General features: G+C 38.0%; 2 protein-coding genes across 3 annotated transcripts; one reads left to right on the forward strand and one right to left on the reverse strand.

Moving 5' to 3' along the window:
• Positions 1-4,399: 4,399 nt before the first annotated feature.
• Positions 4,400-12,269, forward strand: c7a (complement component 7a). The gene is made up of 18 exons (XM_075467728.1): positions 4,400-4,445; positions 4,723-4,784; positions 4,918-4,996; positions 5,088-5,229; positions 5,307-5,451; positions 5,557-5,695; positions 7,518-7,661; positions 8,691-8,934; positions 9,355-9,468; positions 9,573-9,739; positions 9,832-10,060; positions 10,210-10,381; positions 10,546-10,633; positions 10,846-10,978; positions 11,076-11,264; positions 11,426-11,525; positions 11,634-11,818; positions 11,915-12,269. Exons 1-18 carry the CDS (start codon positions 4,440-4,442, stop codon positions 12,097-12,099), a joined length of 2,523 nt encoding a protein of 840 aa, XP_075323843.1. The 5' UTR covers positions 4,400-4,439; the 3' UTR covers positions 12,100-12,269.
• A 2,218-nt stretch (positions 12,270-14,487) lies between these two features.
• On the reverse strand, positions 14,488-24,795 carry rgs7bpa (regulator of G protein signaling 7 binding protein a). 2 transcript variants are annotated; one of them, XM_075467730.1, is made up of 7 exons: positions 23,875-24,795; positions 22,788-22,954; positions 18,247-18,377; positions 17,807-17,948; positions 15,754-15,824; positions 15,511-15,619; positions 14,488-15,385 (listed from the first exon to the last, which is right to left on the reverse strand). In XM_075467730.1, exons 1-6 carry the CDS (start codon positions 24,022-24,024, stop codon positions 15,528-15,530), a joined length of 753 nt encoding a protein of 250 aa, XP_075323845.1. In that variant the 5' UTR covers positions 24,025-24,795; the 3' UTR covers positions 14,488-15,385; positions 15,511-15,527. The 2 variants fall into 2 exon arrangements, with proteins under 2 accessions (XP_075323845.1, XP_075323844.1); XM_075467729.1 differs by having other exon boundaries at positions 14,490-15,619.
• Positions 24,796-25,287: the final 492 nt, after the last annotated feature.

Raw genomic sequence — 25,287 nt, forward strand, 5'->3', positions numbered from 1 at the left:
AGAGGAAGCAGAGGTGTAGGAGGCATGGATAGATGATGGCATCAGACACTTTAAAGAGGGGCAATAGTGATTTGCGTAGATTCAGAAAAGTTGTGTGGTGTGTGGAGGAGGAAAAGTAATTTCACTTTGTCTACTTAATAGTAATCTTTTTGATTGTACATGCGTGAAGGGTGACAACACGTCCGCCAACAACGTGGGATTTCAGAGTAGGAATGAAAGTTTGCCATGGTGATCTTGCATTAGCTCTTCAAATATTTACAAAAGAAGTACATAAAACTAAATGGGGCAGAGATACAGGCAACAACAACAACAGAAAAAAACTAAGGGACAACAAGAAAGAAAGAGAGAGATTTTGTGTTTCAGTTTCTGTTGCACCCGGCTATGAGATGCTAAAGTCAGAAGAAGCCACAGGTGGTGCTAAAAACTTAGATTCTTGATATTCTGTTTTTCCTGAGGTGCGGTTGTATGAAGTACCTATGAGTAGTCTGAGCATTACCTGCACCAGCAGTCAACGTGAAAACAGGAGGAGGGCTGACAAAGTAATCAAACTAAAGCTGCCTAGAATGGAAAAAAAATAGGTATTTTTGCCATATAAAACTATCTATAAAAAGGTAAAAGTGGTTCAACCAAATAATATATAGTGGATTTTCACACTGTGTCACCTTTGCACCTTTGACAGATGGTTATTTTGACATTATTCTCTACGAGAATGTTCATGTTGCAACATGGACAGTTGGACTCCAACTACAGTCCCTGTAACTGTCTGATGAAGAAGTGACACAGTGTAAAAATCCACACTACAGCATTCACAGACCCCTGTGAAATTTTGCAGGATTCAGTTGTTTTTGACAGCAAAAATAAGTCCTCTTCTGCTGGCCCCATTCTGATCAGCAGCTAGCTTGATGTTGTTGGCCAAAATGAGTTAGTAAGACACTGACTGCAACTACTTCACACAACCCTAATTTAAAATGCATAGATACATACACAAAAGAATGTCTAGTTAAGCCATGGAGTGAAAGATACATTTTTTTCTCTATCTTAGTGTACCTTTTTAACCCTTTTCTGAACCAGCATTTTGGTTCAACCCATATATAACTCTGCTCCATTCAACAATGCATACTTTTAAAAATCCAGTGGATTCACTATGTGTAAGCTTTGTTGTGGATTTTTTCTATCAAAGTGGGTGAGAAGACAACTCAATAATAAGAGAAAATCCGGACTTTGTCTTTAAGTTTATTCAAAGGCATACAGCGTTTGAAGTCTCCGTCACTGAGCGAGTCAGAAACAGAGCCCCGAACAGAATGAACACACACAATATATAGTACGGGGGTCATCTCAACCTCAGGTTAGGAACAAAGGACGAATGGCCCCCTCACCCTGTTCAGGATCAAAGATAACGAAGATGTTTATGAGGTTGCCTCTTCATTATCCCCTGAGCTAAACTCCCCAGGAAGTGTCAATCATAAACCCCCTCCTGATGAATTTAGAACCTGTTTCCCTTAAATAACCAAACAAAAGGATCACAGGGTGAGTGGGGTAAAGAAAGGTCAGAGCACTTTACAAAAACCAGATGGGCATATGGAATTTCCCATTACAGCTTAAATAGCAATGAATGATATTTTTTTTCTAATTTGACAATCACCATGTAGAGCACATAGTGCTGGCACTACAGTACTTTAATTTTCCCGCTGATTAATTCAACTTGATGAGGTAAAAGTTTCGGAAAATTTCAACAAGCAGTAATCATTTGGAATGAGCAAATATTATCTTTGAAGTTGATGAAATTAAAATACTAGTGATAAAGTAGGAATTAGACACTGATGATTTTAGCAATTTCTCTGGTCATGCCATGCTCTGCCCTGATGCTCAGTTAGAGTTTTATCACAAAGTGTTTGTAATCTTATCATTTTCACATCTCCTTTCTGAGAACCATTTCTATAAAGAATGCACAAAATCTGCTGATACTCGTCTCTGAACTTCACTTTCTGGCAGAGCAAACCTACAGGGCAGATATATCGGTCTTGTAGCTGCACGGGTTAAGAGAATGGCCACGCTTCATACAGGTGTTTGGTTGACAGTTTATTTTTCCAAACTTACGAACCATCATAAAACATCGTGACAACGTTAGCGCCTTAACCTTGTGCAGAGTCCATCTTTCTGTCCGAAGTGCCCAGCCGTGCACATGAGTCCTCTTATCTCCCCCACGTATTCCCCATAATTCTCTGCTCATCACATCCGCCCACGTCACTCCCATACAACCAATCAGTTATCGCATAGAAATAATGAGTTTTTTAACAGCATGGAATAATTTCCTTTTAGAACATACATGAAATCATCTTTTTTAAAACACGTCACAAAATAATGAATTCAAAACAACACATTACAAATTAAATGTAAGACTTAAATGACAACACTGTCTGATTGACAGTTACAGGTCTAAATATGAGACCCATAAAAGAAAAACTAATCGAAGAGACGGCCTGGTGGCCTAGTGTCTGTTAAAACTCTAGCTCTGAGGGGCCGGGGCTTGCTGTTATACAGTGATAGTCATTTAGCACAAGGTGCACATTTCAGAAAAAAGAAAAAAATCATTTGTGTATCTATTATCTCAGTCAGTGCAGAAGAAAAATGCATGACTTAAGGTTTGATTGTCTTGATTTTGTATCAGGACCTGTGGTTTTCTTCCTCAGAATTGTTACCAGTTTCTAGAATTAGATATTAAATCCAATATCTGTATCTTAGATATTGGCAAAAATCCAGTATCCTCCATTCCTTTAATACAATTTTATTTCATAAAGTTGCATAGAAAATATGACTTCATACTTTCCCTGTCGATTTAGGTAAAATTATTTGCCAAAATATGGCAATTATTTTTTGCCAATTGCAGATGTGTATCTGAAAAGCATTCAATTTTATTTCTGCAAATGCCAGTGGGTCATCATGATAAGAGTCTATATAGTAGTATGTTAATTCCCCTTTGTGAGACTTGATGTTCTTGTGTCAAAAGAATATTTCATTAAATTAATGATATGCACACAAAAAAAACTTTTCTCAGTTTAGAGAACAATCAAGTAAATGCTGCACATTTTCAGCATAACTTTGAAAATTGCTGCATCTGATAAACAAGAGGATTTTACTTTGAGAGGGCATATTTTATTTAAAGGAATAAAGATCTGAAATTGATGTGTCCTAAGTTTCCTTATCCTAATCCTCTGATAAAAACCAGAACATATATTTCCAAAAGAGTTGTATTTGCAACTCATTTCCAATCAGGCTCTACATTCATTTGACATCTTAAATTTGTGGGCATGACAAGACCGTTTCTTGTTTATCTCTAGATATGATGGGTAGCAGAAATCAATGCTATCTAACACAAACTCACCCGCCTCTTAGCTGGGAAAAAAAAACACTTTAATGCAACACTCACTATTCCCTCTTGCTCTGCCAGTGTGAGATGGATATGGACAGTATGACACGGTGACCACACAAAAAAAGCAGAAATCCATAACCATCCGTAACTGTTGAGTGCTGAATATCTCAATTCTGACTGTTAGAGATTAGTATAAACGTCATCCAGCACATTTTACCTTTATTTTATTTCTATCCAGTTCATTTTTGTGCACTTCAATCAGGACGACCAACATTCCAATTTCAACATTTTCCCTTGCTAAAATACTAAATCAAAAGTGAGTACATGTTTGCTCAGCTTAGAATCACAATTTTATCAACATAAAGATTAATGGTTTTGAAATCTCCATTGCCCTCCAGTGTTTGCTTGACAAAATCACATCTCGGTCAAATCTAAGTTTTCAAAATGAATTCCAGCCCTCAGCATCTAATTAAAACAAGAATCTCTGAAAATCTTCCAGTATGCAGCAAAATCGGGCAGCTCTTTGGATGAAGGGTTGAAAGCAATGGAGCAAACCTCTGAGTTGACCTTGAATTTAAGTTATTTGTGAATTGGAGCAAAAATGGATGGATCCAGAATTGTTTGAGTTTAATGAAAAGCACATTTTTCTAAGGCCAGATGTGGTAACTATTAACAAGTGCCTGTTAAACTGATAGTGGCTGGGACTGACTGTCTTACTGGAACTACAAAATAGAACACAGTGCTTGTAATTTTAACCTTAATTTTTCTTGCTGTAACATGTGGAAATCTGTCCCATGAGAAAATAAGAATGTTACCGAGGAAACTCACTCCATATTTGTTTTTGGTTTCAGATGGATTGTCTGGCAGAGCTTTCTGGCAGAAGCAGCCAAATTTTATTCCAAAGAAAAGATGCCCACGGAGAGAAAGACATTCTTCACTAAAAGAAAAACACATCATTTTCCTGTTGAAATCTGGTGGGCTGTCCTTAAAACAGTGTGACTCCCCTTAACATAAATATCGAATGCGAAAGCCTGCACATATCTTTTCTTATTGATGCACTTCACCCGTCATGAAGGCAAGTACATTTTGCTCTTGATAAAATTACAAACACAGATTTAATACTTTTACAAACAATCTGATTTAAGTAATATGTGACTTTAGTAGTTTTTTCATTTACTTTTTATGTTGGTTAAGTTTCTCTTCTCTTCTCTTCTCTTCTCTTCTCTTCTCTTCTCTTCTCTTCTCTTCTCTTCTCTTCTCTTCTCTTCTCTTCTCTTCTCCTCTCTTCTCTTCTCTTCTCTTCTCTTCTCTTCTCTTCTCCTCTCTTCTCCTCTCTTCTCCTCTCTTCTCAGGACATTGCACAACTCGGTGCAACAATTTTGCCATGGCTGCTTATGCTCTTCACCACCAGAGTGTAACTGTGTTTTATTGTTTTAGCACTAAAAACATATCACTATCCATTAGAATTCCACAATGATATTACTGGGTGGCACTGATTAAATTTTTTTCTGCTTATCTAATTATTTGATTCACTTTTCATTTCCAAGATTTTGCGTTCAGAGGGTTCACTGCCAGTGGGGACCTTATGGCAGTTGGTCAAATTGCGATCCCTGCAGCAGATCACAGGTTATGAGATCAGTAAATGTTTTTGGGTAACTGACTTCTCACCCATAACATCTTGCAATTTAACTCATTGTATCATTGTGGCATGCTAAAGACAAGAAGTCGAGCCATGGCTGTCTACGCACAGTTTGGTGGGAATCCCTGCGATGGCCAGTCGAGTGAGAGCAGGCCCTGTGAAACCACACAAGGTTGCCCCTTAGACCAGGGTTGCGGGAACAGGTTCCGCTGTCGATCAGGTTAGAAATAAAACTCACTTCCATAATAAACAGAACTTAATAGTCACAAACTAAAGTATCTGTCATTTGGCCTGTAGGGAAGTGTATCAGCAAATCTCTGTTGTGTAACGGAGATCAGGACTGTGAGGAAGATGGACTCGATGAACGTGACTGCTCCACTGGAAAATTTGTGATATGTGATTACACCATTCCCCCACCGAATAGTGACCTACTTGGACTTGGGTAAGTAACAAATCTTGACATATTTCTATTTGGATTAATCCACCCATACAAGTACAGCTAGCAGGTACCATATTGCCAGAATATATTTTTTCATTGTTTCTGTAGATATGACGAGGTGTCTGGAAAGAGGAGAGCCAGTGTCATCAATTCAAGGAGCTTTGGGGGCCAATGTCGACCCACCTTTAGTGGTGATCACAGAACTATCTACCGACTGCCCCTTAGTACTATCCAGTACAACTTTTTGGTTAGTCACGGTCAGTTATTTCTGTAACAGTTCTCAGTGGAGTTTTCATTCTTTATATGCACTTTGTTGTTGTTGTCGTTTTGTTTGCAAGTGGCGTTACTCAGCGTCTTACAGGACTAACAATACCTGAATTTTGTACTGTATTCCTGCCATCTAATAGACATGCTTATGTCCTTAGCAACTAAGTTTGACTCAAACTCAATATTGCTTTCAAGGTCAAAGAAAACGAAAACAAACACCTGATACAAACACCTCTGACCTCTCTCACCAAATCTGAACAGTGTTACTTATAGAATAGACGTAAGGTGCTTTCAACACTCAGAGCGACCAAACACAAATTTCGTTGTGCACACTACAGTGATAATAAAGATGACTGATTGACATGATTCAGCTTGACACTGAGACTTCTTTCTTTACATTTTAGTAATTCTAAATGTGAAGAAGCTCCATATTTTATAACACTGATCAGCAAACTTACCTGAGACTGTCTTCCTCTCTCTGACTCTGTCTGTCTGGTCTGAGCTAAGCTCTGTTTTCTGCTGTGGCTTTCTTCTGACATAACTGTTACGAAAATCATTTTCATGAGAAATGCTCTCCTCTCTTGTGAAGACTTTATACCAAACAGCCTTTGATATCACCAGGGATAGTCTACTTGCTTGGCATTTTGGTGCACTGAAAGGGACATTTTCTTTTCTGTACTATTTCCACTGACCTGTTTGCCTAACAAACTGACTCACATAAACATACACATCATACTGGCAGGGGAAGCAACATTTCTTAATTTATCTAAAGATGAATATATATAGTTTAGTTTCCCTGATGTACATCTCTGTTTTTCAGTCAAAGTATAACAGTCGAGAACACTGTGAAACAGAAACTTACAAAGTATCTTAAAGTTTGTTAAGATTATGCGTTTTTCAACAATATAACAGTAGGGACCTGATATGCAGTAGGAAAAAAAGAGCACGCTTACAACCTAACTATATGAGAAAAATAATGGAGGCATTGTGTCGAAAAAATATTATCAGCATCATTTTAAAAAAGACAACTCTTTGCATATGAAAATACACCTGTTTAATTAAACCAAGCTCCCTTTATGATAGATAAATCTCAAGCTTTTTCAAGCAAGCCAAATTACCTTAAATTTTAGTTGCGCGTACTGACAAACCTGCAAAGAGAGACACAGACTATTACACTCACTGCAGGCAGGAATTTAATGGAGGGAAAAAGGTGGTATGGTAAGAACTGTACACCTATCACACTGTGTCCAAGTAAGGAACAATGTTTGCCACATCATTTGTTTTAGTTTAGCCTTTACATAGTAGTTACGGACACCTTAAGATAAGTTTATAATTACTAGTTTATATTTTTGATAGCTTGTTAGATCCACTGTGCTGGCCTAAGAGCGAGCTGCTAACTGATGACTTAAATTAGATCAGTTGTCTCTGTTTTTGTTGTCAGAGCCAGAGCCAGATGTTATGGTCAGTAAAGATTTGGTTCTGAGACGAAAAAGGGAACCGTGCACCCTTGTGTAGTCCTGAACTGGCATCCTCATTAAAAATGAGTATTTACACATATATGTTGTGTTCCCATCGGAGCCGCGCTGAGCTGGAGCTGATGAATACCCATCACTACAAAAGAGTAATTTGATCCAGGGCGGAATGCCTATTAAACGCTTTTGCTTTGCACTCAAAAGCAACATGTTAGCAGCTGTTTTTGGACCAATGTAAAAAAGGCTTCAGTTTTCTTTTCATTCATTTCACTGAATTAACATTTGATGATTGTGACACACAAAACATTGTTAAACTCATGCTGTTTCCAGGTTAAAGTTCAGAATGACTTCAGTGATGAAATGTTCACCAGTAAATGGCATTATGCCAAGGACGTCGTCAACAGAGAGACAGTGACTGGGACCACATCAGGATATCGCAACTATGACTTTCATGAGACACATGACAAGACAGAGGTATTTAAAAACCTTAAATATCATCGTAGCACTTTTAATAAGAATATTCAAGGTAATGCATTCTTTAGATTAAATTACAACCCTAATTCCAAAAGAGTTGTGACATTGTGAAGAATGTAAATAGAAACAAAATGTAATGATTTGCAATTCTCATCAACCAATAATTTTTTTCCCCCAAATGGAACAGAAAACATATACAATATTTAAAGTGAGACCATATATCATTTAATGAAAAACATTAACTTAACTTGAATTTAATGGGAGCAACATGTCTCAAAAATTGACACTTAATGAAGTCAAAAGGATGAGCATACTGCCACTACTACTCGAAAAAGCTGTAAAGTTGAGGACAAAAAAGAGTAAATGCAGCCAGAAAGGACCAGACAAAAACAAAAACAAAGAAAACAAAGAAAAATGGTCAATTGCATGAGTCAAGACTAAACATTCCCCCAAAGTTTTTTTTCTGGCTGTTCACAGACCAACTACACACCCACCCAGTCCATGCAATGATTTCCATGACAGAATCATGCTTTTTTTTACATGCTGTCTCAGGACCTGAATATTATAGGCATCCTGCAATAATTTTCCGTTGTGTCTTTTGTACGCACCAATGTGTCAAGATTTTCAGAATTTTTGATGATACATACCTGTACATACTTTGAAATTGATTGAATATTCAAATCCTTCGCAGTCTTATGTTCTGTAACATAACTCTGAAATCACTCTACGATTTGCTCAGTTTTTTTTTTTCTCCGATTCCAGAACCTCTGCTTATCTTTATTTTAGAGCGACTTTGACTCTCTACGGTGCTGTTTTTATAACCAGTTATGTGAGAGACCTTTTTGAATTAGCTGCACCACATTTCTCCAACTGTTTCTTCTCAGTAGTGATTACTTCATCAGCCTTTTGTTGCTCCCATCCCTAATTTTTTTAATTTCTATTTTTCACAGTGTCCCAACATTTTTCGGAATAGGGTTTGTAGAAAATTAAGTTGATTTAAATGACAGAAAATATTTTCCATCCCTGCAGAACTACAAGCTTTTGGTTTTCAAGAGTGAAGTAGAGGTAGCTCAATTCCAGAGTAATTCTCCTAAGTACCTCCCATTATCTGAAGAGTTTTGGAAGGCACTAGGCAAACTCCCAAATGTCTATGACTACTCAGCCTACAGGAAGATTTTGGAGAGGTTTGGAACGCAATACGTGTCTGAGGGAAGCTTAGGAGGCTCCTTCAAAGTCATTGTCTCGATTAATGAACAAACTGAAAACTACATTTGTGAGTATTCGCCAATCACAAGAAAAATATGACACAAAATGGATTAAATGACAATCTTCTCTAAATGATTATTTTCAGTATTTCATTAAAACAAACTGTTATTTTTCTTCATTTTTGAAAATCCTTTTAAACTTACTTGAAACAAAGTATTTCAATCGATTTATTTTCCATTGTATTTCGGAAATCTTTTTTTTATTTATCAAATTTTTTTTTTACAATATCTTTTAATTGCCTATAAACAGATGGAAGTTTTGAAAATATCATCGAACCTTCAGAAACTACTTTCAATTTGATCAAGATTAATAGTTTTCTCATAATAACCAAACTATCTGGTATATTCAACGAAACATTTCATAAAGCCCCGCCTTTATGTTGTCATTCATTTCTGGCACTGTTCTCTGTTTTCTTCCTGTATTCAAGCCCTTGAAAAGTATAAGCATGACGAATGTGAAAGGACTAAACGCTGGATCCTTTTCTTCCCTCTAACCATAGAGAAGTGTGTGAACGATGAAAAAGAGACGCCATATTCCTGGGGTACAATCTGGATGTTTTTCTTTACACACATGCCAGTGCTCATTAGACTATATAATTATATCATTGTCTCATTAATTAATTCTTCAATTTTTCTTTTTAAATAGATAAAAAATCGGATAATAATGTGGCTAAAGTGGATGTGGAGGGAGGAGGTGTTTCACATATTGCAGCACTAGAGAGACTGGACATCACTGATCCAAATAAGAACTCAGAAATGTACTCAAACTGGGCGGAGTCTGTTAGATCATTCCCACAGGTTATAAAACAAACGGTAAGGTAATATGTAATATTTATTTAGTATTTATTTTGGAATATTTTTACGTCTTATTCTTTCTCGTCTGACTACAAGTCTTGTTTCGTTAGCTGCGGCCGCTGTCAGAGCTGGTGAAGGAAGTTCAGTGCGCTGGGGTGAAGAAGCTTTATCTACGCAGGGCCATACAACAGTATATCTCAGAGAGCCACCCCTGCCACTGCCAGCCATGCAGCAACAATGGCATGGCTGTAATGGATGGCAACACATGTAAATGCATCTGCAAGACAGGCACAAAAGGGCTGGCCTGTGAGCAGGGAGCAGAGGCGGGAGGCCAACAGGGTAGGTATTGCATTTCAAACAGGATTTTTACTGCTACAGTCATACTTAAAATGTTCAATCTTTTTTTCCTGGATTTATACAAAAACTAAATCTAAAAGCCATACATTCCTGAATACAAATTGACTTCTTTTCTATTTCTGTCTATCAAGGAGTGATTCACGGTAGTTGGTCCTGTTGGTCTGCTTGGTCACATTGCTCTGGGGGCCGTAGTTCACGAACTCGCTCCTGTTCCAATCCCTACCCTCAGAATGGGGGCCAACACTGTATTGGAGAACCAACAGAGTCTTCTCAGTGTGACGATGATGAGCTGCAATACTTAATGTCAGAGCGAATTAAAGTTTTATTGCACTACAAATATGTCTATGATATTCTTCTAGACAGTCAATAACAGTTAACGCATTGAATTTTTTATGAGCGAATGTTTCACTATAACTTTCATCTAAATGCAGCTGTAGAACATGCTATTTTGAACTACTTTTCTACAGGACCATGGAGCCTCAGTGCTTTGACAATACTCTTCCACCAAGTCACAAGTGTGAAACCCCATCCAGTCTAATCAATGGTTTCATCCAGGTATGACAAAGCTAATGAAGCTCTGTGGGGCAAAGCAAACATTCAATATTTCCAAGCGACATAAAAGTACAATGTTTCTCTTTGTACAGTTTCATTTGCTTTTGCATCTGTCCTCATCATTTGTCAGGCTTTTTCAGCTCATTTTTCAGCTCATTTAAAGAAGTGTCTGTTCACAGTTAAAAACTGAACATTTTTATTCTCTTTAATTACAGAACCCTAAAGACATTTACTTTGTGACTGACAAAGCTGAGTACTCCTGCACTTCAGGTTTTCATCTTGTTGGCCAAAGCATCCTAGAATGTACTGCTGACTTAACTTGGTCTGGAAGACTTGGACAGTGCACACGTAAGTACACTTAACCAAAAATGTAATATTAACTATCAAACTAAATGACATTCATTTGTTTTTTCATGTTTTCTTTTGTCGTTGTTTTTTTTTACAGTTTCAGTATGCAAGCTTAATTCCCTTGCCACGGATGTCGTAGCTTCTCCTTTAAATCCAATTTATTCTATTGGGGACAGAGTAACCTTGTCCTGCCCCGAGGGTAGAACATTAGAAGGGGAAGCAGTGATTATTTGTGATCCCAGTTTAAATTTTTCACCAGATCCAGCAGAAATCAGATGCAGCCAAGGTATTTTTCACGTAATCCTCAAATTGATGTTAATTAGATGCTGTCAGCAAGACTTGACTACACCATGCTGTATTGTTAATTTACGTTGTACTTTGTCTTTAACACAAAACTGTTCCATGTATGGATGCCCTGTATATAATTTATTTCCATGTATACCACAGCTGATACAGCCCAGCAACCGACTGCTCCCACAGTACAATGTAAGGCATGGGAGAAGCTTTTTAAAGGAAGATGTATTTGCAAAATGGCTAATGAGTGCAGGTATATTTTCTCTGATAATCAGCAATTTGGTCATAACGATTTGATTGACGATCTCATCTTGCTCATTGTGTTTTATGCAGATTCTTGTCCTTTCTTTCTTTTCTCCAGTTCATCACTGGAGTTGTGTGTCACATCTTCAGTGAGTAGCACATTTTTTCCCATTTCTGTGTGCAAAATGCATGCACTGCAGTGTGCAGGGAAAAACGTTGAGATAGCAGAGCACAGCAGCTGCAACTGGCCACAGCGCAAGACAGAAGGCTGCACCAACTGTCACATGTGGGAGAAGTGTGATGGTAGGAACATACAAGGTCACAACCAGTCCATCACAATGGACAGCAGTTGCATGTTTTTCACTGTTCATCCCATTTGTTCTCACCTCATTTTGTTAGATCAAACCAACATGTGTCGCTGTAAGAATCCTGAAGATTGCTCAAACCCCGGTTTGAGTGTGTGTGTCCGCGTTGGCGAGAATGCAGCCGTGGCCACACAAACCATGAGTGAATGTGAAGCAGGGCTTCGGCAATGTAAAGGAGAACATGTGTCGATTGTCAGTATCCTTCCCTGTGCTTCCTGAGGATTCAGGGGCTTGGCTGACTGATGTCTTCTAATTACCTTCTTTTTTTCTGTTAATTATACGTTACATCGTTTTATGTGCTAATATGTACAACCCTTTAAAAGCACATTTTTATGCATGTACAAAATAACTGCATTTTGAAATTAAAGACGGTACACCAGTCTAATCTATACTGTTGCAGTTTTTTTATATGATAGTGAGACCCACATATATGCCCTATAGTTCTTTGATTATCACAAACAAATAGGAATCTACAGGCACAACACTTGATGGAATGTGTTGTAAAGCTTCTTGCTTTTTGAAAAAATATACATTTCCAGTTTAAAAGACAGTGTACATGTACATCAACACAGAATATAAAAGTTGAGCAAAATTGGCAAATTGGGAGAACTAATATCTTATTCATAACAAAACATAGAAAACATGTCAAAAACTTGAAGTGAGATATATGACTTGTTTCATGAAAATATTTTCTAAAAAAATCTACTGTCTATAAAATATATCTAAAATAAACTTAAAACAGGACAACAAAAGGCTGGAAAAGTAAGTAAAAGTAAGCACTAAAAACAAAAGTAATAGCATAGGGATACGTTGAAACTGATTAGGTTAACCGGCAACAGGTCAGTAACATGATTGGGTATAAACAGAATACAAATAGAGGGACAAAGTCTGATGGGTAAAGATGGGTAAATGTTTACAATCTGGAGATACGACTTCATCTATACATTTTGTAGAAATTACAAAATAATGTTTCTCAACTTAAAAATGCAAAGATTTTGATTGTTCCATCTTCTAAAGTACATTAAATTATCATAATATTAAAATAATCTGGAGACAGTTCTGTGTGTAATGAAAAAAAATGACCCGGGACTGAAGAGCAGTTAGAATCCTAAATTAGATAAGAATTCCTCTTCCAAAGGTCCAGTCATTGGTTTTCTCACTTCCCAGATGTTTATGGATTGTTGTTAGAAGAAGAGCGGATGCCACACGATGTAAACATGGCACTATTCCAAATCTTTAGAGATGTGTTGCTGCCATCAAATTCAAGATAAGCTAATATTTTTCATTACATAGTTAAATGTCTCACTTTCAATACTTGATATATTTTCCATGTTATGTTGTGAATAAGATATTGATTAACAAGATCGAACTGGATTTGAACCAGGAATCCTCTTGCTGTGAGGTGACGGTGTCAACCACCACCATGCAGCCCTGATCAACAAGATTTAAGATTGAATTCAAATAGCTTTGTAAAAACTACCTTAAGATGATGCTTGAAACTCTGCTTTCTGGATTCAGAAGATGTCTACTAAAGCCCTGGCAGTTTATTCAAGCTGCATGATAATGATAATACTAATGATAATAGTTTAATGGTAAACTCCTGGCTGACACTGGGAACAAGTTTTGTCAGTATGTTATGATGTTTTAAAGGTTTTGCAAGTGTACAGGGTTTTTGAATGTAAAGCTGGAAGCCTGGAAATTGAAGGGAGCTGCACCTTAATTTTGCTGCGATAAGTTTTTAAGTTTAACTTGAAATTTAAGTTTCTGTTTATCAGGGCAAACAGATGTACTTTTATATTTGGTGTTAATGTTTTCCAAGTAGCTTTTACAGAGGTATGCTCACCTCAAGCGTTTAGCAGTTTGAGAGACCATCATTCAGCCAGGGTTGTTACATATTTTGTCCTTTTTTAATGAGGTTGTGGTGTTACGTAACACCTCGTGTTTTTCAACTGACAAATCTCTCTATATTCACGGTCAAAATTTTTCAACTGGTTGTTTTAGTACCACTAGTTATGTTGATGTTGTGATGTGATTTTGGGAGTTTCTGTGAGGTGTTTCATTTTGAAAATTGACTAAATACTCTATTAAAGATAGGCCAGCTGCATGTTTATTAACAGAGCAGTGTAATCAAGACAGATGCAATCATGAGCATTGGGTACGGTGACTAAAGTCATCCTAAAACTGTTACAGTTAACAGTTAAAGTAGCTGTCCTGTTGCTAGCTCATTCAGTAACAGGGTTCAGAAGGAGCAAGCAAGAGTGAGGCTTGTCAATTAAGGAGAAAGCCATTTGACAAAGATAACCACCTGGGAAAAATCTAGGTTGAAAACTGTTTGCAGATGGTGACTAAGTTGATAAAACCTCATTCGTAAAAGGGACTGCCTAACTCTGAAACTCTCCTTGGAAAATGGTAGATTTCTTGAATGTTGGTCAGGTCTACGCCTAGACAGTGTGGAAGTATATCATGCTTTATCGCATATTTGGGATGTCGGGTAACCGACCAACCACCTAATTTGCAGTTACATTCATCATCTAATTGCTTAAAGTTTACTCATTTTATCAAATTTATTTATTTAAACACAAAAATACATTTTTTCTTTCTGGAACGTGTCATTTGTCTCCTTTGATCCTGTCTCCATCCAGTGGACATTTTGTGGACTACATGCAAGACAATCAGAAATGCCAGCTGATTGGTTTCTATAACAAAAGTTTTTATTAACAATGTAAAATGACCTATTACAGCTTTGACTACTGTACTTTCACCTTGCAATTAACACTGAAATCTATCTTCTTTAAGCAGTACTCAAATATCTGGCCCCAGCTCCATAACAGCCTCAGTCAGTACAAGATATTTCCCTCTTATACCAACATTCTTTGCTAAACACCTCCAACTTTGAAAATAATTCAGAGCATTGCGTAAAGAGTATGTGTATGTACAAGTCTTATGTCTTATTTCATAGATAGATATTATGTGCAAAGAAGTTATCTTTTGAGTATTTTATCATATGTTCCATTTTGAAGCTGGAAAGTTTAAATTGGATACAGGTTCTTGGTTTATGGAAGACTAAATTAAGTACATTAACAGTAAGAAACAGAAAACAGAGACTAGAATACACAAAAGACCTCTTCTGCACAAACCTGTTGCACCATTTTAGACAGACGAAGGTATAACTTTGACTTTGCAAGTGCCATCCTGACATGTTGAAATGGCATCTGTTCATTATTACATTATTTCTGACAAAACAGACATATATATTCCCTTTTTTTTTGTTAAACATGAGCCCTCTTTTCATTCACTCTGGACTGTGGAAGTAATTTAACAATGATGTTTCAGATGATCTCTCATTCTCTTTTACATTGGAAAAGCAGATATCTGGCTGCAATTACCACAAAAGGAAAACATTTCTTGCAAAATATCTGAAAATATATGTTCATGAGTTTTGTTTCACTCCATTGCAGTTACAATTCTTCTTTGTATTACAAAATTAAATTAGAAAATGGGTATCCTTTGGGGGGGGAAAAAAAGAAAAAGAGAAAGAGACATTTTATTTGAAAATGGCAGTAATAGATTGGTGGTAGACACAAGTGGTGATGGACAGTGGGTAATGGTGTCTTTGTTGCCGCCACCTACATGTAGAGGTGTGGCCCTTAGCTGGTAACCAGGCAACAGAGCCCAAAGAACCGCCTCTTTCTCTGTTGGACAAGTGGGTAGGGAGTCAGGTTCAGCAAACTGCTGTCATCTGGGAAAAAGAACACAAGGATACCAGTGTCATGTCATGTATCTCTGCTAATTGTGTTACTGCTTTTTGCAATTATGGTGTGCTGGGGATTTGAGCAAGAGGGTGAAATATTCAGGTCTTATTTTTGTTCTTACCTTGGTTCTTCAGTGGTAAAGGCATTGTCTCCCTGAGTTTACTGAGAAGGTTCTTCATCTCTCTCATATCCCTGCAGTAATACAAACAAGGGTTTTATGTTGTATGCACCTCAAGCATCTATCACTTAGTGTTTTTGCAGATGAACACACAAACGCAGTAGGTTTTTGTATTGCTTCAAAAGGAGAAGTCATTTCCTAAAGACTTATCCTAACCCTTTCTCTCACGTTAACCTTACTAATAGGTTGTATTTTGCTTCCAAAATTAGTGATGTTCCAACAGTATGTCTGAGTAAACAGTGTTGCTTGTAAGTTTGTAAACCCTTAGAAACTTTCACATTCTAACCTGAAACAAGACACGAGTTTCCGACAAGTCTTAAAAAACAGATAAGAGGTTCAAATTTGGTAAACGAAACAATAATATCATGCTTCAAAAGCAATTTATTTTTTGAGGAAAAGATATGGCCAAAGTATGTGAACTTTTGCTTGCTGTAACTTGCATAACTCGTTTGTTCACTAATAGCAGCAGCTGAATGTTTCTTTTAACTGCTGATAGTTCTGCCCATGTGCTTGGAGGACTTTGTCTTTAAGTCCGCTGGTGGGTTTCTTCAACTGCTCAGTTCAGAGCATGGTCACAATATTGTCCTCGCCACTCAAAAGCAGATTTTTTTTCTCCTTGAAACAATCTTTGACTTGAAACAACTTCAGTGTGTAGACTTTTGCCTTACTGCATTTCTCTTGAGTTAGTTTCAGTTCACGGACAGAAAATTCTGACATTTTGCTTTAGAATTCACAGTTTCAACAATATAAGCAAGCTGTCCTGGCCAAGATGCAGGAAAACAAGTCCAAACCTTGATATTGCCGACACTACAAAGTTTCACAGATGGGATGAGATTCTTATACTGGAATGTAAAGCTTTCTTTTTTTCTTACTCAGAACTTAGCCTTTGAACCATAAAGTTTTTTGTTCCAATTTCTCCAAAAAACTGTTTTTCTAGTAGCATTCCGGCTTGTCTGAATGATCAGTTGCTTAGTGATTGGGGGCTTTTTCTTTGTTGGTTTCACAACATCCCTGAATTTTTCAAACTCTATTTGAACGCATTCTGTCTGCATGTGGATTGGTAGAGTCCAAACCCTGATATGTTTCATAACCATCTTTCAGCCTGATAAGCACCATCAAGTAATTTTCTGAGATTCTGAAGAAGTATTCTTTGTTTCTGCTATAATGCTTTTCATTTGAAGACAAGTCTTTTATAGATCCCTGTTTTTTTTTTATAAAACAAGGCAACTAACTCCACTCACACCGTATTTTCATCTCATCGATTAAAAACACTTCAGGAATGAACTTTAAAATGAACTGCTTATCCTTGACGTTTACATATATTCTGCCACTCCTATGGATGTTTTATTTGAACAATATCATCAGTTAAAAAAATGACCATCTGGAGTTTTCTTGTTTTATTTGATCAGCTGGGTTTTCTTTGTCTAATTTTAGGATTTAAAAAATTGACAATATTTTAGGCTACATTATGCAAAGACTCGAAAAGTTCTAAAGGCTTCATAAATGTTCAAGCACCACTGTATGTCATCACTGTGTGAAGAATACCAGTGAAAACATAAACAGTAACAAATACACATGCATAAACCCAGACCCACAGTTTTAACAAATACTATCCTCATTTTTGCAGCCTAAGCTAAACATCTTTCTAAGAACTTTGTATGTTTAGCATAGTAAAATGAACTATTTTACAATTTTAGATTCCTATGTAATAAACACTCTGAACAAGCACAGTATGCTGACAGTGATATGCAGCCTCAGTATTTTTCAAGTAGTTTGTAATCAACATAATAACGGTACAGCATCACCTATAGAAATGCTTTGTTTTAATATTTTGTTTTGCAGTTTTATAAAACAGTTGGAAATGTTTCCAACTGTTACAGGTCTTTGTAACAGCAGCAATTTTCCATTTTCAGAGACATATAACTTACTTTTTATGACATGTGTTATAAGAAAGAAATATGTAGACTTGGAATCATTATCATTTTTTTCAACCTACTTTTCTATGTTATCTATGTCAGTGGCCAATAGCCAGCAGAGCTGAGAACAATCGGTGGGGGACGAAGAGGTGTCCTCCAGGATGGGGATTTCTGAATCCTCAGTCTTACTGTCAACACCAGGAGGGCCACATGAATCTTTACCTAAAGAACACAGATGTTAGCCTTACCATGTCACATCACGAGACAAAATATAAGATATAGGGAAAAGGGAGAAAATAGCTGGCCTTACAGTCCAATTACATGTCAGGTACAAAAGCACAAGTTTACAGTATATTCACAATTATTCAAGTTTAATAATAAGGTGGCTAACAGTAATTTTGATGGAAAAGTTGCAGAAAATATTATCTCTTTCTATATATATACATATATATTATTATTATTATTATCAAATAAAGCATGCTATCAATAAGCTTCACATCAGGCATGTCTGTGTATTTACCTTTTCTGTGAAGCTGCAGTGATCCCAACAAGCAGACAGATTTCAGCATCTCTGTGATGTACATCTCCAGGCAGCACTGCAGCTGGATAAAGAGCCGACAGATCTCAGGGTGGATTTCACCATCCTCTGGCCTGAAATGGCAAAGAGTTATAGCACAGAAAAAATACTGGTTGAGTTTGATTGACTCTGAGTGCAATAATCAACTTTATTGACAGAAAATTCCTAAATAGTTTCTGCAGGTACTGTTTGATTAGCTTGTTTTTTGCCATTCTTAAGCTTCAGTCTGATGGCAGCTCATCCAAAAAAACCCAAAAAAACTTTGATTAACATTCTTACATCTTCCAGGAAGTCATGATGTAATAAATCAAGTAGTAAAAATATAGTTATCCATCTTCTATAGCTACCGCTGAATCTGTCGGTCGGGTCGCGGGGGGGCTGGAGCCTATCCCAGTGGTCAATGGGCAAGAGGCAGGGTACACCCTGGACAGGCCGCCAGTCCATCACAGGGCCACACAGAGACAAACAAGACGAACAACCATACACGCTCACACTCACTCCTAAGGACAATTTTTTAGAAACACCAATTAACTTAACATGCATGATTTTGGATGGTGGGAGGAAGCTGGAGTACCCGGAGAGAACCCACGCATACATGGGGAGAACATGCAAACTCCACACAGAAAGGCCTCAGCTGGGAGTTGAACCTGGAACCTTCTTGCTGTGAGGCGATGGTGCTAACCACCACACCACCGTGCAGCCCCTAGAATATAGTTAAATAGGTGAAAAAGAAATGCTAAACATTGTCATATTTGGTGAACAGAAAAGTTAAAAACCCATTCATATAATAAAAAAATAACGACTATAAACTTAGAGTTTGTCAAAACACATGGGGGAAGGAAATCTGGTCAGATGAAACACAGATTCTGATTATAAAAGTAAAAACTGCATCCGGAAAGCGCCAAATGTGGAACAAACTCAACACCTCCACCCTAGAAATAACATTCCTGTAGTAAAACACGGAGGTGGCAGTAACATGCTCTGGGGATACTTACACAAGCATTACCAGGACAGTCAGTCAGACTTGAAGGAATAGTGGATAGAGCTAAAAAGAGGCAAATTACGGAAGAAAACATATTTCAGTCTTCCATCCAATTTAGACTGGGACCGAAGTTCACCATCTAGGATGCCAATGACCCTAAGATTTCTATTAAATCAGCACTCGAGTAGTTTAAGGACAAACATTTAAATATTTTGGAAGAGCCTTGTTAAAGTCCAGACTTCAGTCTGAGTGACAATCTGTGGTATGTCCTAAAAATTGATTTACAGAAGCAATACCCATTTTTTTGTAAAGCACTGCGAATCCAGTGAAAAAGAATACAAGTGCACATTTCTGCCTTGTGTGTGCAGTTTCAGTCGTTAAACTACACAGAATATTATGCATCTGTCTCTTGATTTTTTTTCCTAGTAAGCTGTACTGGAATTTTCAATCACTATGGATATGTTAAATGAATGGAAGAAATCAAACAATGTGACAATAAAAGTTACCAGGTTTGTGTTATTGGATATTCTGGCTATCAGTTAAATTCCATGCTACCATTTTTTCTTCACTGAAGAGAGCAGGTCATCTTTTGTCACATTGTGGCAAGATAAATATTTACAGGACCTGGGAGATTAAAAATGTCAAATCATTATTATGTTAAATTATATTACGATAACATTATTTTTGTTCTATCAAGAGCAGAAACCATTTATTAATCAAAGTTTCACGAATCATGACTCATGTGACATGCCTGAAGTAATGCTGGATTTGTCATGAAGTTTTGTTTTGTTCAGCGTTAAGAAAATAATTGATGTGATTAATTCTCACTTAACATATCAATTAAGGAATATTAATTAACTGCATTTTTTAACATTAATTCAGATGCCAATAAATGCACATTTAAGTTACATATAACTTGATTTCAGACCCATGTGTCAGCTCAGCCTTTGAGAAAGCAGAGCCTGTGTGGAGCCTGTTTGGTCTCAAAGTGGCCATCAGTTGCAAACACTTGCATAAACATATAGATACAGCTAAATAAATATATTTTTTACATCACTGAAATTCATTGAAGTTGATTGCATATACGTTCATAAGTCTTACATGTATAAAATGATCCATTGTATGGATATTAAAGTTAATCAAATTTAAGGGTTCATGTTTTCTGACAGCAAGCAGAGTTCTGTTCTAATTCTGAAATCTATTTGATGGTTATGCATGTACTCCTAGGGTGAGTTAACTTAACCTCTCAGGGAGTTCAATCAAGGGGCCAAAATTTGCTGACCAATAACTTTAACAACTGATAAATATCTAGGAATGGCTGACATTATAATATGTTATTAAATTTGTAATGATGATGAATTCATTGTGCTTATTGTACCCAATGCTTTATGTTAATCCTGGATACAAATGTATATATATATACATATTCAACATATTTACTGAACTGATTTTTCCTCGATTGCATTAGAATGTATTAGCAGCTAACATGAGTGTTTATGCAAATAAAACATAAAAGCCAATCTCAGTATTTTCTTTTATACCTAACCACAGCAGAGCCACAGCACTTATGAGACACGACGGTATTTTAGCTTTGCAACTAAATAAATGTGATGTTGAAGGCGACACTTGCAGGTGATATCTAGCAGGTGTGATATCAGAGAAGAAGGAAGGAAAGGTGTGAAACTTGAACATCCCCTCTTCCAACAGCAAGCTTCATCTCCATGCCTTCTCTGTTTTGTGACAATGCTGCCTTCTACAGCACTGTTCCAAAAGCACAGCTGTCACCAGTGCTATCAGCCTTTCTCTAGCACACTGGAGGGTCCCCCTCACCAGTCAAACCATAGAAACACATGGACACAGTTTTTTTTGGAGGAAGTTTAGAATATGTGCTTCTGAGATTACATTGATCCTGTTATCAGTGGGAAGTTTTCTCTCATACTGTTGTAACATCTCTTAGAAGCAACAGCAGGAAGTTCGAGTTAAGGACTATAATAGTTAATACTGTGTCTCGGTGCATAATTTTAAGGCGTATAATGTATAAAAAAAAAGAAAAAGAGGTGCATCGTTTACTCAATTTGAATATCATATTATAAAAGTATTTTTTTATAAAAGAGCAAATAGAATGCCACAGCGCAAATGCTATATTATAATTCATATATCCAAAGTAGACCTGTTTACTGGCTAAATGTGTCATGTACATATAGAGTCAAGGCACAATAGAGTGAATGGAAAGTTTTTGTCATGCACATAACATACAGTGAAGAATATAATGTAGAACGTTTAAGAATTATTGAGCCAGAATGTGATACAGAGCAGCACAGAGCTTAACCGATTAAATAAACATAACCAATAAACTTGTCGTCAATGAAAGCTCATTCACAAATGTCTAACAAGTTTATTAATTTTTTAATGCCAATCCCAAGGAGGAATACGGCCTACAGCACGACAGTAAACCTAATACTGTTATTGCTCTAACAGTGGCTGGTCTTTGGCAAGCATCTTGCACTACAAACATCGTCCAATTTTTTCTCACCACTGGCTACAATCTGTCCGATTGTTATTTAAGTAAGTTTAAGGGTGCCAAGTCAACTGGCATCTCAGCCTTGCTTGGGATCTTCAAATCCCAAACCACACTTTGCCCTTCTTCCACTGGCACCAGTGTAGAGGGGATGCTATGGGCCAAGTCAACAGGCTTTTTGGGCTTTTATCTGTGCTGTTTCCCTCTGGCTTCAAGAACAACTTAAATCGCATACAAACCACTTGAAATTTAGCATGAAAACATGTTCCGATCCAGCTAACAGTGAGCCAACATAAAATGTTGCCATTTTACATGGGCTGTTTCATCCTGGTTATTGTGTTTTTCATGGAATGTCATCCCAAAGATTTGGATTCTCATAAACAGTCAGTAAAAACACAATTTTCTTTGTGAAAAGTATAGGATCTAGATATTCAAGCTCCAATAACAGATGCAACCCCCAAATTACACACACAGGCCCAGAACCCCTCTCACACTATTGTACAAGAATAAAAAATAATGATAATTGGCTTCATAAATATTGATAATTGTGTTGGATATTCCACCAGGGATGCATCCCACTTCCGCTCCACTTTGTGCATTAGCCACAGCTACATGGGAATGATCAGTTACATCATGTTCTTGTGAGAGCTTCCTGTCAAAGCTCTACTTGCAAATTAGAGATGTCATGATTTTTAAAAGCTGATCTCTCGTTCCATTTTCCCACATGCCTCCTCTCCTTATAACAGAAGGTTGACACTTAGATTATTATAAAGAGTAGAGGAGCCGGCTTGGATAAATATACATGGACTTAAAATGGGGATGCTCATGTGAATTGGAACTTTACTTTGGTAAAATGAGCTACTTTACAACTTCAGGCACTGCAGTGTTGCAGAACGCCGTTTGTGGCGGGTTGTCACACACTCCGCCACAATAGCGCCTTGCAAATTATTTTCAGCACCATGGACAGCATCTGTGCCAACTCACCCCGATATTAGGGAAAGACTGTGGTGTGCCACTCTCGCCATTTCGCAGCCCTTAAATCGGGTCTTGAGCATTTCGGCCCGTAAGGAAGGACAGTCGACAGTGATTTCACCAATGGAGATGACCAGTTCACGGTACAGAGCCACAAGTGTGTTGAATTCTTGGACGATCTGTATCACAAGGAGATAATAAAATCACACAAAAATAAAAAAAAAATAAAAAAAATTATGACACGAAACTTTTGCCTGACCTCCTTGGCTGGACATTGCAGCAGAACAGTCTCATTAGCCCGAGTTGTTAACATGACAAGGCGTCAGCAAGGAAGGAAATGTTAAGCAACACTATCCAAAAATGTATGTGCCATGTGCAGGTGCATGTTGGTGTGCTTCGTTACAAGCAGCAAACTGGCAACCCTGCACACATATTCAGACACAAAAACCCACTGATGTCCGGGAGAAACGTGACTGAACATAAAGTGAAGCACTGCCATTAAACAGGCAGCAAAGACAGACTACACGACTGCTTAATTAGCTGTTTGGGGCTCAATTATGTTAAATTTGGTTGCCTGCACAAATCAGAGCTTGAAGGGTACAGGTATTTTACTCGTTTTGTTCAACTTCTGCACGGCATCTTGCTGTAGTCCTGTAAACGAACAGCGAGGCTCCATGACAATCACTGGTGTATGAAAGGTTAAAAAAAAAAAAGGGAAGCAGGCTGTATCATCTCTGTGAGCGTTGTGAAAATACAGGACGTTTGTTCCATGGTCACTAAAATCCCTACAGACGTTCTTTCAATTCATGAAATTTTGCAGTCCAAATCACTGGCCCCTTTGCACACTCTAAATGCAAATCACACAGTAAATCTGCACGCTGAGGTGTTCTGTTTGGCTTCACTGCCTACAGAGCCATGTAAATGCATACAGCTATTTTTAGGCTGCCGGACCTGGGTGCAATCTTTTTTGTCCTTTTATTAACAGCTGTCCATTGTGCATATATGCACAGGATAGTCGAATGTCCAAGAACAGAGAAATGTTAGGTTAAAAGCACTCTCTCAGAAGCACTATGCAGGCATTAACGTGCCGCAGACCTACCATTCTGCAGTCGGCCACGGCGCGCTGGGCTTTGCGGGTACTTTCGGTGCTCTCCCTCCTCTGTGGGTCTCGGTAAGGAGGCTTGCCAATCTGGAAGATGTTCCCGGTGGATCTGGGGCGGTTTTTGCGCCCTTTCGATGCAGAACTCATGCATACAGATCCACTATTAAAACAGCCCTAAGACAGAATGATTTAGTCTGATCCCCCAAAACTCCACCACTTACTCCCCTCCTGCCTCACCACCCTGCACCTTAGTGTTCACCTTATTCTCTCTTCCGTTTAGACCCAGTTCACCTTCGCCAGCTACGAGCTGGGTTGAACCTCGATTACTATTATTGCTCTATTTCTCACCTTCCTTCCCTTTATAGTGGGAGAGGCAGCAAATGCTCTCCCAGACGAGCCTGAGGGCGAAGGAAAAGTACCGGATGAGCGCCTGTGGGTCCTCTCCGCATTGCCTCGCCTGCGACTGGGCTCAAGTCACCTTCACTCCAGCAGCACTATTCGGTGCACCGTGGAGACTTCTCGCCCAAACAAGAGTCCCGCTTGCAGTGGAGCCTTTCCTGACGCACCGATGTCAAAAGGAAACGATCGCATTCACGGATGTCTTCCACATGCAACCATTTTTTATGATTGCGCGTTTCCATCAAGCACCGGGCGATAACGATCTTTTCTTAGCTGCAAAACCTCTTGGGGAGACGAAAAAAACGCTGAGTGTCCACGCTGACAATTTCGCAGCCGACACTTTGAGCGTCTGTGCCGGAGAAATTGTAATTGTTCAAAAAAACTTCCCTCCGGGCATTGCGATTTCAATCCGGCTCCCCGTGCCTTTTTTCTTTGAGTGTTTCCAGCCAGTCGGGCGGGCCTATCACTAACCTTGGAGAGGCAGTAGCAGACGAGCAGTTGCTACAGGCCTGACGTGGCTCTGTGGCTGGCAACACTGCGCACCCAAGGGACGGGAATACTTATAGAGCCCGTCAACACAGACCCACGCCCTGAGCTTTAGGCTGTATAAAGTCCTCAACGCGAAAAATTCAGATTACTCACAATTAATCAACATGTATGGAATACAATGAAGATTGAATCAATATTCTAGTAACGACCTGGGTCAGTGGGACAGTTTAAATTTTTGTTGTTGCATTGGATGGGCCATAGGCTACTGTAACTTAAACATACCCTGTTGTGCTCATCAACCAGCATACAATGAGGTTCTAAATATTTGAACAAATTAGGTTACTTTTGACATTTTCCAAAACATATTCAAGTTTCAGTTCTATAATGGATGTGCAATAAAGTTCTGATTTCTAGCTTTTATGAGAGCGTATTCATATGGAAATTAAAGATAATGACTTGGGATTTAAGAAAAGGAAATCAATTTAGGAGTCAGTATACAGCAGAGAACCTCTTTGTGAGGGA

Source organism: Odontesthes bonariensis, chromosome 6 (genome assembly GCF_027942865.1).
Source record: "Odontesthes bonariensis isolate fOdoBon6 chromosome 6, fOdoBon6.hap1, whole genome shotgun sequence".
Taxonomy (NCBI): domain Eukaryota; kingdom Metazoa; phylum Chordata; class Actinopteri; order Atheriniformes; family Atherinopsidae; genus Odontesthes; species Odontesthes bonariensis.